This window comes from Salvelinus namaycush, unplaced genomic scaffold, assembly GCF_016432855.1.
Source record: "Salvelinus namaycush isolate Seneca unplaced genomic scaffold, SaNama_1.0 Scaffold444, whole genome shotgun sequence".
Classification (NCBI taxonomy): Eukaryota; Metazoa; Chordata; class Actinopteri; order Salmoniformes; family Salmonidae; genus Salvelinus; species Salvelinus namaycush.
The window spans coordinates 120,368-133,424 of record NW_024061136.1 but is presented as its reverse complement, the minus strand read 5'-3'; the positions used below and the strand labels follow the sequence as shown (position 1 = coordinate 133,424).

General features: G+C 46.7%; 1 protein-coding gene across 1 annotated transcript in view; it reads left to right on the top strand.

Annotated features, from left to right (window-relative positions):
* LOC120041338 (transducin-like enhancer protein 3-B) overlaps window positions 1–13,057 on the top strand; it is a gene marked incomplete at its 5' end in the record, with an annotated part of 75,200 nt that overhangs the window by 42,272 nt on the left and 19,871 nt on the right. Inside the window, 4 exons of the mRNA XM_038986277.1 lie at window positions 692–706; window positions 1,936–2,109; window positions 4,224–4,356; window positions 10,906–11,063. Of these exons, the coding sequence (XP_038842205.1) occupies window positions 692–706; window positions 1,936–2,109; window positions 4,224–4,356; window positions 10,906–11,063 (480 nt within the window). The remainder of the gene's footprint in view (window positions 1–691; window positions 707–1,935; window positions 2,110–4,223; window positions 4,357–10,905; window positions 11,064–13,057) is intronic.

The following is a 13,057-nucleotide window of genomic DNA, read 5'->3' as shown; positions in this document are numbered from 1 at the left end:
CAGCCGCGTCCCTGCTTAGTAGTCTATACTAATAACAACATACAGGTGTATTAATACAGGTGTGATACTCAGTAGTCTATACTAATAACAACATACAGGTGTATTAATACAGGTGTGATACTCAGTAGTCTATACTAATAACAACATACAGGTGTATTAATACAGGTGTGATACTCAGTAGTCTATACTAATAACAACATACAGGTGTATTAATACAGGTGTGATACTCAGTAGTCTATACTAATAACAACATACAGGTGTGATACTCAGTAGTCTATACTAATAACAACATACAGGTGTATTAATACAGGTGTGATACTCAGTAGTCTATACTAATAACAACATACAGGTGTATTAATACAGGTGTGATACTCAGTAGTCTATACTAATAACAACATACAGGTGTATTAATACAGGTGTGATACTCAGTAGTCTATACTAATAACAACAACATTGTAGACCTCCACAAGTCTGGTTCATCCTTGGGAGCAATTTCCAAACACCTGAAGGTACCATGTTCATCTGTACAAACAATAGTACGCAAGTATAAACACCATGGGACCCACGCAAGCCCGTCATAACCGCTCAGGAAGGAGGACGCGTTCTGCTCCTTAGAGAATGACGTACTGTGGTGTGATAAGTGCAAATCATCCCAGAACAACAGCAAAGGGACCTTGTGAAGATGCTGGAGGAAACAGGTACAAAAGTATCTATATCCACAGTAAAACGAGTCACTATATCGACACAACCTGAAAGGCCGCTCAGCAAGGAAGAAGCCACTGCCTCCAAAACCACATAAAAAGCCAGACTACGTGTTTGCAACTGCACATGGGGACAAGGATTGTACTTTTTGGAGAAATGTCCTCTGGGTTTGATGAAACAAAAATAGAACTGTTTGGCCATAATGAACATTCCTCAGTTCTGTTTTTCTTTTTTCAGCATTTTTCCATCTTGTCTCAACCTTGTGGTTTGCACAGTCGACACCCTAGATTAACAACAGCTTTTCTGCAGTCACTCTATGTTTTGTGATTAACATGTCCTACTTCTATAAGGCATATATTTATGTTAAAAGAGAACAAAACCATCCTTTACAGAGGGAAAAGGCGGAGACTTGCAAGCCGAAGAACATCCCAACCGTGAGCAACGGGGGGTGGTCAGCATCGTTTGTGGGGGGTGCTTTGTGCAGGAGGGACTGGTGCACTCACAAAATAGATGGCATCATGAGGAGGAACATTATGTGGATATATGAAGAACATCTCAAGACCTCAGTCAGGAAGTTAAAGCTTGTCACAAATGGTCTTCCAAATGGACAATGACCCCAAGCATACTTCCAAAGTTGTGGCAAAATGGCTTAAGGACAACAAAGTCAAGGTATTGAGAGTGGCATCAAAGTCCTGACCTCAATCCTATAGGCAATTTGTGGGAGAACTGAAAAGCGTGTGCGAGCAAGGAGGCCTACAAACTGACTCAGTTACACCAGCTCTGATCAGGAGGAAGGGCCAAAATTCACCCAAATTATATGGGAAGCTTGTGGAAGGCTACCGAAACATTTGGACCCACGTTAAACAATTAAAAGGCATTATACCAAATACTAATTGAGTGTATGTAAACTTCTGACCCACTGGGAATGTGAGACATAAAAGCTGAAATAAATCATTCTCTCTACTATTATTCTGACATTTCACATTCTTAAAATAAAGTGGTGATCCTAACTGACATAAGACTGGGAATTTTTACTAGAATAAATGTCAGGAATTGTGAAAAACTGAGTTTAAATGTATTTGGCTAAGTTGTATGTAAACTTCTGACTTCAGCTGTACTGTATCCCGGCACGTCTCAGTGACTTAGTACAATAAGGGGTGTGGTTGCTGGAGGTCAGTGGGCGTGGTTTGTCCTGTAAGTGCATTACCGTAGTTACCATAGGCGTGTTCTCAGAGTGATTGTTTGTCTGTTTCACTTCAGGACCCCGCTACCCCTCGGGCTAGCCCCGCCCACTCGCCCGAGGGGAACAGCATCGGTAAGCCCCGCCCCCAGAAGGACACGCCCACCAGCCCCGCCTCTGTAGCGTCGTCCAGCAGCACGCCTTCCTCCAAGAACAAGGAAAACCATGTAAAGAACGTTGTGTGTGTGTGTGTGTGTGTGTGTGTGTGTGTGTGTGTGTGTGTGTGTGTGTGTGACGAGAGAGCTATGAAACTGGAAAGGGAAGGATGTGAGGATTCAGTGATGATAATGTAGTTGTGACAACCACCGTAGTCCTTACAGAGTTTAGAAACTGCTATGCATTAAAACCCTATTAGTTACACTAGAGATTAAGCCTGCTCTCCCTCCCTCACTGCTTTGCTCTAATCTGGTTCCCAAATCAAAATCAAATGTATTTATAAAGCCCTTCTTACATCAGCTGATATCTCAAAGTGCTGTACAGAAACCCAGCCTAAAACCCCAAACAGCAAGCAATGCAGGTGTAGAAGCACGGATGGAATCAAATTCCCTGTTTAGGGCACTACGTTTCACCAAGACCCTAATGGAATCAAATTCCCTGTTTAGGGCACTACGTTTAACCAAGACCCTAATGAATCACAATTCCCTGTTTTAGGCACTACATTTAACCAAGACGCTAATGGAACAAATTCCCGTGTTAGGGCACTACGTCTTCACCAAGACCCTATGGAATCAATATTCCCTGTTAGGGCACTACGTTTAACAAGACCCTAATGGAATCAATTCCCTGTTTAGGGCACTACATTTAACCAAGACGCTAATGGAATCAAATTCCCTGTTTAGGGCACTACGTTTCACCAAGACCCTAATGGAATCAAATTCCCTGTTTAGGGCACTACGTTTCACCAAGACCCTAATGGAATCAAATTCCCTGTTTAGGGCACTACGTTTAACCAAGACCCTAATGGAATCAAATTCCCTGTTTAGGGCACTACATTTAACCAAGACGCTAATGGAATCAAATTCCCTGTTTAGGGCACTACGTTTCACCAAGACCCTAATGGAATCAAATTCCCTGTTTAGGGCACTACGTTTCACCAAGACCCTAATGGAATCAAATTCCCTGTTTAGGGCACTACGTTTAACCAAGACCCTAATGGAATCAAATTCCCTGTTTAGGGCACTACATTTAACCAAGACGCTAATGGAATCCCAAATATTACTCTGTTCACAGGGCAGAAATATATAAGTATGAAATGTTGGGTTAGTTAAATCCAGTGAGCTGTTAGAGACAGAGAAGCTGACTGATTCTACAGTAACTAGAAGACAGGAGCAGGGACACAGACAGGACAGGGACACATACAGGAGCAGGGACACAGACAGGAGCAGGGACACAGACAGGAGCAGGGACACAGACAGGACAGGGACACATACAGGAGCAGGGACACAGACAGGAGCAGGGACACAGACAGGAGAAGGGACACAGACAGGAGCAGGGACACAGACAGGAGCAGGGACACAGACAGGAGCAGGGACACAGACAGGACAGGGACACAGACAGGAGCAGGGACACAGACAGGAGCAGGGACACAGACAGGAGAAGGGAACAGACAGAGCAGGACACACACGACAGGAGCACAGGGACACAGACAGGAGCAGGGACACGACAGGAGCAGGGACACAGACGGGAGCAGGGACACAGACAGGGCAGGACACAGACAGGAGCAGGGACACGAGACAGCACAGACAGGAGCAGGGACACAGACAGGAGCAGGGACACAGACAGGAGCAGGGACACAGACAGGACAGGGACACAGACAGGAGCAGGGACACAGACAGGAGCAGGGACACAGACAGGAGCAGGGACACAGACAGGACAGGGACACAGACAGGAGCAGGGACACAGACAGGAGCAGGGACACAGACAGGAGAGGGACACAGACAGGAGCAGGGACACAGACAGAAGGACACGAAGGACAGGGACACGAGCAGGGGACAGACAGGAGCAGGACACAGAAGGAGCAGGGGACAACAGACAGAGCAGGGACACAGACAGAGCAGGACACAGACAGGACAGGGACACAGACAGGAGCAGGGACACAGACAGGAGCAGGGACACAGACAGGAGCAGGGACACAGACAGTTATGGCTAAAGCCACTGAAGAGTGACTGCAAAGCAGTTGGCGGCCCCACATTTGTTAATCTCTATCTCTCTCCGTTTTTCTATCTATCCCTCTCCCTCCATCTTCCTCTCTCCGTCCCTCCGTCTCTCTCTTCTTGTGCAGAATGACAAGTCATCAATGCCAGGCCTGAAGTCGACCACTCCCACCCCTCGTAGCGACGCCCCCACCCCTGGCACCTCCACCACTCCTGGGCTGCGGCCCATCCTGGGCAAACCCCCTGGCTTGGACGCTCTGGGTTAGTACTGCACTCTCACTGGCAATCTCTGCTATGCGTCCCGAATGCAACCCACTGCCCCATCTAGTGCACTACTTTTAATTAGGCCCATAGAGCTCTGGTCAAAAGTAGTCTATTACCCAAAATGCTAACAAAATTAGCACAAGTTTCGATGGAGGCTAACTAAATATTATAATGTTGGCAAACAAAAATATCTTATTGCAAAGACAAGCAGTCCAGCTCATAAAGTTCTACATATATAGGTAGGAGCTACCGAATGTCATTTTGGTGAGTTTTACAAGCGAATATGAACGAGAGACGTGCAAATGAACAAAGTTTTGACACATGCTTGTCTGAAGGAAGAACAGTACTGGCTCTGTAGCAGCATGTGTACACCCTGTGTCTGTGTGGAGTCTGGAGTCTGAAGGAAGAACAGTTCTGGCTCTGGAGCAGCATGTCAGCACACTGTGTCTGTGTAGAGTCTGGAGTCTGAAGGAAGAACAGTACTGGCTCTGGGGCAGCATGTCAACACCCTGTGTCTGTGTGGAGTCTGGAGTCTGAAGGAAGAACAGTTCTGGCTCTGGAGCAGCATGTCAACACACTGTGTCTGTGTAGAGTCTGGAGTCTGAAGGAAGAACAGTTCTGGCTCTGGAGCAGCATGTCAACACCCTGTGTCTGTGTGGAGTCTGAAGGAAGAACAGTTCTGGCTCTGGAGCAGCATGTCAACACACTGTGTCTGTGTGAGAGTCTGGAGTCTGAAGGAAGAACAGTACTGGCTCTGGAGCAGCATGTCAAAACACGTGTTGTTGTAGAGTCTGGAGTCTGAAGGGAGAAACAGTTCTGGCTCTGGAGCAGCATGTCAACACACTGTGTCTGTGTAGAGTCTGGAGTCTGAAGGAAGAACAGTTCTGGCTCTGGAGCAGCATGTCAACACCCTGTGTCTGTGTGGAGTCTGAAGGAAGAACAGTTCTGGCTCTGGAGCAGCATGTCAACACACTGTGTCTGTGTGGAGTCTGGAGTCTGAAGGAAGAACAGTACTGGCTCTGGAGCAGCATGTCAACACACTGTGTCTGTGTAGAGTCTGGAGTCTGAAGGAAGAACAGTTCTGGCTCTGGAGCAGCATGTCAACACCCTGTGTCTGTGTGGAGTCTGAAGGAAGAACAGTTCTGGCTCTGGAGCAGCATGTCAACACCCTGTGTCTGTGTGGAGTCTGGATGAAGAATGAATGAAGGTACCGCTCCTCCATAGGTACCTCCATAGGTACCGCTCCTCCATAGGTACCGCTCCTCCATAAGTACCTCCATAGGTACCGCTCCTCCATAAGTACCTCCATAGGTACCGCTCCTCCATAGGGTACCGCTCCTCCATAGGTACCGCTCCTCCATAAGTACCTCCATAGGTACCGCTCCTCCGTAGGTACCGCTCCTCCATAGGTACTGCTCCTCCATAGGTACTGCTCCTCCATAGGTACCGCTCCTCCATAGGTACTGCTCCTCCACAGGAGCCGCTCCTCCATAGGTACCTCCATAGGTACCGCTCCTCCATAGGTACCGCTCCTCCCTCCATAGGTACCGCTCCTCCATAGGTACCGCTCCTCCATAGGCACCGCTCCTCCATAGATACCGCACCTCCATAGGTACTGCTCCTTCGTAGGTACCGCTCCTCCTTAGGTGCCGCTCCTCCATAGATACCGCACCTCCATAGGTACCGCTCCTCCGTAGGTACTGCTCCTCCGTAGGTACCGCTCCTCCACAGGAGCCACTCCTCCATAGGTACCGCTCCTCCGAGTGGTACCGCTCCTCCATAGGTACCGCTCCTCCATAGGCACCGCTCCTCCGTAGGTGCCGCTCCTCCCTCCATAGGTACCGCCCCTCCATAGGTATCACTCCTCCGTAGGTACCGCTCCTCCATAGGTACCGCTCCTCCTTAGGGACCGCTCCTCCATAGGCGCCGCTCCTCCGTAGGCGCCGCTCCTCCTTAGGTGCCGCTCCTCCATAGGTACCGCTCCTCCGTAGGTACTGCTCCTCCGTAGGTACCGCTCCTCCACAGGAGCCACTCCTCCTTAGGTGCCGCTCCTCCATTGATACCGCACCTCCATAGGTACCGCTCCTCCGTAGGTACTGCTCCTCCGTAGGTACCGCTCCTCCACAGGAGCCACTCCTCCATAGGTACCGCTCCTCCGTAGGTACCGCTCCTCCATAGGTACCGCTCCTCCGTAGGTACTGCTCCTCCGTAGGTACCGCTCCTCCACAGGAGCCACTCCTCCTTAGGTGCCGCTCCTCCATTGATACCGCACCTCCATAGGTACCGCTCCTCCATAGGTACCGCTCCTCCGTAGGTACCGCTCCTCCACAGGAGCCACTCCTCCATAGGTACCGCTCCTCCGTAGGTACCGCTCCTCCATAGGCACCGCTCCTCCGTAGGTGCCGCTCCTCCCTCCATAGGTACCGCCCCTCCATAGGTATCGCTCCTCCGTAGGTACCGCTCCTCCATAGGTACTGCTCCTCCATAGGTACCGCTCCTCCATAGGTACCACTCCTCCGTAGGTACCGCTCCTCCGTAGGTACCGCTCCTCCATGGGTACCGCTCCTCCATAGGTACAGCTCCTCCATAGGTACCGCTCCTCCATAGGTACCTCCATAGGTACTGCTCCTCCATAGGTACCGCTCCTCCATAGGTACCGCTCCTCCATAGGTACTGCTCCTCCATAGGTACCGCTCCTCCATAGGTACCTCCATAGGTACCGCTCCTCCATAAGTACCGCTCCTCCATAGGTACATGCTCCTCCATATGTACCGCTCCTCCATAGGTACCTCCATAGGTACCTCTCCTCCATAGGTACCACTCCTCCATAGGTACTGCTCCTCCATGGGTACCGCTCCTCCATAGGTACCTCCATAGGTACCGCTCCTCCATAGGTACCGCTCCTCCATAGGTATTGCTCCTCCATAGGTACCGCTCCTCCGTAGGTACCGCTCCTCCATAGGTACCGCTCCTCCACAGGTACTGCTCCTCCATAGGTACTGCTCCTCCATAGGTACTGCTCCGTAGGTATTGCTCCTCCATAGGTACCGCTTCTCCATAGGTACCTCCATAGGTACCGCTCCTCCATAGGTACTGCTCCGTAGGTATTGCTCCTCCATATGTACCGCTCCTCCATAGGTACTGCTCCTCCATAGGTACCGCTCCTCCATAGGTACCTCCATAGGTACCGCTATGTTCTTAACTTACTTGCCTAGTTAGGTCCGCTGTGACCTGTGTGTATTTAATAGTAATGTGTCCTCTGTCTTCTGCTGTGACCTGGGTGTATTAAATAGTAATGTGTTCTCTGCTGTGACCTGGGTGTATTTAATAGTAATGTGTCCTCTGCTGTGACCTGGGTGTATTTAATAGTAATGTGTCCTCTGCTGTGACCTGGGTGTATTTAATAGTAATGTGTTCTCTGCTGTGACCTGGGTGTATTTAATAGTAATGTGTTCTCTGCTGTGACCTGGGTGTATTTAATAGTAATGTGTCCTCTGTCCTCTGCTGTGACCTGGGTGTATTAAATAGTAATGTGTTCTCTGTCCTCTGCTGTGACCTGGGTGTATTAAATAGTAATGTGTTCTCTGTCCTCTGCTGTGAACTGGGTGTATTTAATAGTAATGTGTTCTCTGCTGTGACCTGGGTGTATTTAATAGTAATGTGTCCTCTGCTGTGACCTGGGTGTATTTAAGTAATGTGTCCTCTGTCCTCTGCTGGTGACCTGGGTGTATTAAATAGTAATGTGCCTCTGCTGTGACCTGGGTGTATTTATAGTAATGTGTCCTCTGCTGTGACCTGGTGTATTTAATAGTAATGTGTCCTCTGCTTGTGACCGGGTGTATTTAATAGTAATGGTTCTGTCCTCTGCTGTGACCTGGTGTATTTAATAGTAATGTGTCCTCTGTCCTCTGCTGTGACCTGGGTGTATTTAATAGTAATGTGTCGTCTGTCCTCTGCTGTGACCTGGGTGTATTAAATAGTAATGTGTTCTCTGTCCTCTGCTGTGACCTGGGTGTATTTAATAGTAATGTGTTCTCTGTCCTCTGCTGTGACCTGGGTGTATTTAATAGTAATGTGTCCTCTGCTGTGACCTGGGTGTATTTAATAGTAATGTGTCCTCTGTCCTCTGCTGTGACCTGGGTGTATTTAATAGTAATGTGTCCTCTGCTGTGACCTGGGTGTATTTAATAGTAATGTGTCCTCTGTCCTCTGCTGTGACCTGGGTGTATTTAATAGTAATGTGTATCTGCTGTGACCGGGTGTATTTAATAGTAATGTGTCTTCTGTCCTCTGCTGTGACCTGGGTGTATTTAATAGTAATGTGTCCTCTGCTGTGACCTGGGTGTATTAAATAGTAATGTGTTCTCTGTCCTCTGCTGTGACCTGGGTGTATTTAATAGTAATGTGTTCTCTGCTGTGACCTGGGTGTATTTAATAGTAATGTGTCCTCTGCTGTGACCTGGGTGTATTTAATAGTAATGTGTCCTCTGCTGTGACCTGGGTGTATTTAATAGTAATGTGTCCTCTGCTGTGACCTGGGTGTATTTAATAGTAATGTGTCCTCTGTCCTCTGCTGTGACCTGGGTGTATTTAATAGTAATGTGTCCTCTGCTGTAACCTGGGTGTATTTAATAGTAATGTGTCCTCTGCTGTGACCTGGGTGTATTTAATAGTAATGTGTCCTCTGTCCTCTGCTGTGACCTGGGTGTATTTAATAGTAATGTGTCCTCTGTCCTCTGCTGTGACCTGGGTGTATTAATAGTAAGTGTTCTCTGCTGGGACCTGGGTGTATTTAATAGTAATGTGTCCTCTGCTGTGACCTGGGTGTATTTAATAGTAAGTGTCCTCTGCTGTGACCTGGTGTATTTAATAGTAATGTGTCCTCTGCGTGGACGGGTGTATTTAATAGTAATGTGTCCTCTGTCCTCTGCTGTGACCTGGGTGTATTTAATAGTAATGTGTCCTCTGCTGTGACCTGGGTGTATTTAATAGTAATGTGTCCTCTGCTGTGACCTGGGTGTATTTAATAGTAATGTGTCCTCTGCTGTGACCTGGGTGTATTTAATATAATGGTTCTCTGCTGATGACCTGGGTGTATTTAATAGTAATGTGTTCTCTGCTGTGACCTGGGTGTATTTATAGTATGTGTCTCTGTCCTCTGCGTGACCTGGGTGTATTAAAGTAATGTGTTCTCTGCTGTGACCTGGGTGTATTTAATAGTAATGTGTCCTCTGCTGTGACCTGGGTGTATTTAATGTAAGTGTCCCGCTGACCTGGGTGTATTTAATGTATGTGTTCTCTGCTGTGACCTGGGTGTATTTAATAGTAATGTGTTCTCTGTCCTCTGCTGTGACCTGGGTGTATTTAATAGTAATGTGTCCTCTGTCCTCTGCTGTGACCTGGGTGTATTTAATAGTAATGTGTTCTCTGTTCTCTGCTGTGACCTGGGTGTATTTAATAGTAATGTGTCCTCTGTCTCTGCTGTGACCGGTGTATTTAATAGTAATGTGTCCTCTGTTCTCTGCTGTGACCTGGGTGTATTTAATAGTAATGTGTCCTCTGCTGTGACCTGGGTGTATTTAATAGTAATGTGTCCTCTGTCCTCTGCTGTGACCTGGGTGTATTTAATAGTAATGTGTCCTCTGTCCTCTGCTGTGACCTGGGTGTATTTAATAGTAATGTGTTCTCTGCTGTGACCTGGGTGTATTTAATAGTAATGTGTCCTCTGCTGTGACCTGGGTGTATTTAATAGTAATGTGTCCTCTGCTGTGACCTGGGTGTATTTAATAGTAATGTGTCCTCTGTCCTTGCTGTGCCTGGGTGTATTAATAGTAATGTGTCCTCTGCTGTGATGGGTGTATTTAATAGTAAGTGTGTCCTCTGTCCTCTGCTGTGACCTGGGTGTATTTAATAGTAATGTGTCCTCTGCTGGACCTGGGTGTATTTAATGAATGTGTCCTCTGCTTTGACCTGGGTGTATTTAATAGTAATGTGTCCCTGCCTCTGCTGTGACCGTGGTGTATTTAAATAGTAATGTGTTCTCTGCTGTGACCTGGGTGTATTTAATAGTAATGTGTCCTCTGCTGTGACCTGGGTGTATTTAATAGTAATGTGTCCTCTGCTGTGACCTGGGTGTATTTAATAGTAATGTGTTCCCTGCTGTGACCTGGGTGTATTTATAGTAATGTTCTGTCCTCTGCTGTGACCTGGGTGTATTTAATAGTAATGTGTCCTCTGCTGTGACCTGTGTGTATTTAATAGTAATGTGTCTTCTGTCCTCTGCTGTGACCTGGGTGTATTTAATAGTAATGTGTTCTCTGTCCTCTGCTGTGACCTGGGTGTATTAAATAGTAATGTGTTCTCTGCTGTGACCTGGGTGTATTAAATAGTAATGTGTTCCACCTCTCTCTGTCTCTACTTCTATCTTTTGTTTCTCTTCACCTCGGGTTCATTTTCAGTGCTTTATTGGCATGACATTATATATTTGCCAAATATACTGTATTTTCATCACATCAACAGTAATATGATGGTAATTCTCCTCTCCAGCGGCCCCAGCCCTGAGGACTCCCCTGTACCCTCCCTTCGTTATGATGGGTCACCACCATGAGATGAACGGAGGTCTGACCAGCCCTGGTGTCTACGCCGGGCTACACATCTCTCCTCAGATGAGCGTTGCCGCCGCCGCGTACGGACGATCACCCATGGTGAGATATACTACACGCCGCGGATAACTAGCGGTCGTATCTATCTCGGTGTGGGTTTGTGTGAGTTAATCGTAGAGGTATTAGTGAGTTAATCGTAGAGGTGTTAGTGAGTTAATCGTAGAGGTATTAGTGAGTTAATCGAGGTAGTGGTAGTTAATCGGAGTGTAGTGTAATCGTAGAGGTGTTAGTGAGTTAATCGTAGAGGTGTTAGTGAGTTAATCGTAGAGGTATTAGTGAGTTAATCGTAGAGGTGTTAGTGAGTTAACCGTAGAGGTATTAGTGAGTTAACCGTAGAGGTATTAGTGAGTTAACCGTAGAGGTATTAGTGAGTTAACCGTAGAGGTATTAGTGAGTTAACCGTAGAGGTGTTAGTGAGTTAATCGTAGAGGTGTTAGTGAGTTAATCGTAGAGGTATTAGTGAGTTAATCGTAGAGGTATTAGTGAGTTAATCGTAGAGGTATTAGTGAGTTAATCGTAGAGGTATTAGTGAGTTAATCGTAGAGGTATTAGTGAGTTAATCGTAGAGGTATTAGTGAGTTAATCGTAGAGGTGTTAGTGAGTTAATCGTAGAGGTATTAGTGAGTTAACCGTAGAGGTATTAGTGAGTTAATCGTAGAGGTGTTAGTGAGTTAATCGTAGAGGTATTAGTGAGTTAACCGTAGAGGTATTAGTGAGTTAATCGTAGAGGTGTTAGTGAGTTAACCGTAGAGGTATTAGTGAGTTAACCGTAGAGGTATTAGTGAGTTAACCGTAGAGGTATTAGTGAGTTAACCGTAGTAGAGTTATTAGTGAGTTAACCGTAGAGGTTTAGTGAGTTAACGTAGAGTATTAGTGAGTTAACCGTAGAGGTATTAGTGAGTTAACCGTAGAGGTATTAGTGAGTTAACCGTAGAGGTATTAGTGAGTTAACCGTAGAGGTATTAGTGAGTTAACCGTAGAGGTGTTAGTGAGTTAATCGTAGAGGTATTAGTGAGTTAATCGTAGAGGTATTAGTGAGTTAACCGTAGAGGTATTAGTGAGTTAATCGTAGAGGTGTTTACTATAGATAGTCGCGTGTTGCTAAAATCTCTAAAATCGCGCCTCCTTTTTTGGAGGTGTAGAGAATTTTGTTTGAGCCAAAAATGTTAGATTCCAGCAGCTACGTTTTTATTGGATGTTACCTGTCAAGAACCCTCCCACCCACAAGCCCGTAGAAGCATTATGTTCGTCACTGTTTTACGACCAGATAGGAAACATTTTGGAGAGATGTTACGTATGCTAGTTTGCAACATTGCAGAAAATGGAAGAAAACCTGCAGGAAAAACTATCCAGAAGTTGGTCTGTACCCAACATCCAGTTGATGAGGTCTATACCCAACATCCAGTTGATGAGGTCTATACCCAACATCCAGTTGATGAGATCTATACCCAACATCCATCTGATGAGGTCTATACTCAACATCCACCTGATGAGGTCTATACCCAACATCCAGTTGATGAGGTCTATACCCAACATCCATCTGATGAGGTCTATACCCAACATCCATCTGATGAGGTCTATACCCAACATCCATCTGATGAGGTCTATACCCAACATCCAGCTGATGAGGTCTATACCAACATCCAGCTGATGAGGTCTATACCCAACATCCAGCTGATGAGGTCTATACTCAACATCCAGCTGATGAGGTCTATACCCAACATCCAGTGATGAGGTCTATACCCAACATCCAGTGATGAGGTCTATACCAACATCCAGTTGATGAGGTCTATACCCAACATCCATCTGATGAGGTTTATACCCAACATCCATCTGATGAGGTCTATACCCAACATCCAGTTGATGAGGTCTATACCCAACCTCAGTTGATGAGGTCTTTACCCAACACCATCTGATGAGGTCTATACCCAACATCCAGTTGATGAGGTCTATACCCAACATCCAGTTGATGAGGTCTATACTCAACATCCATCTGATGAGGTCTATACCCAACATCCAGTTGATGAGGTCTATAC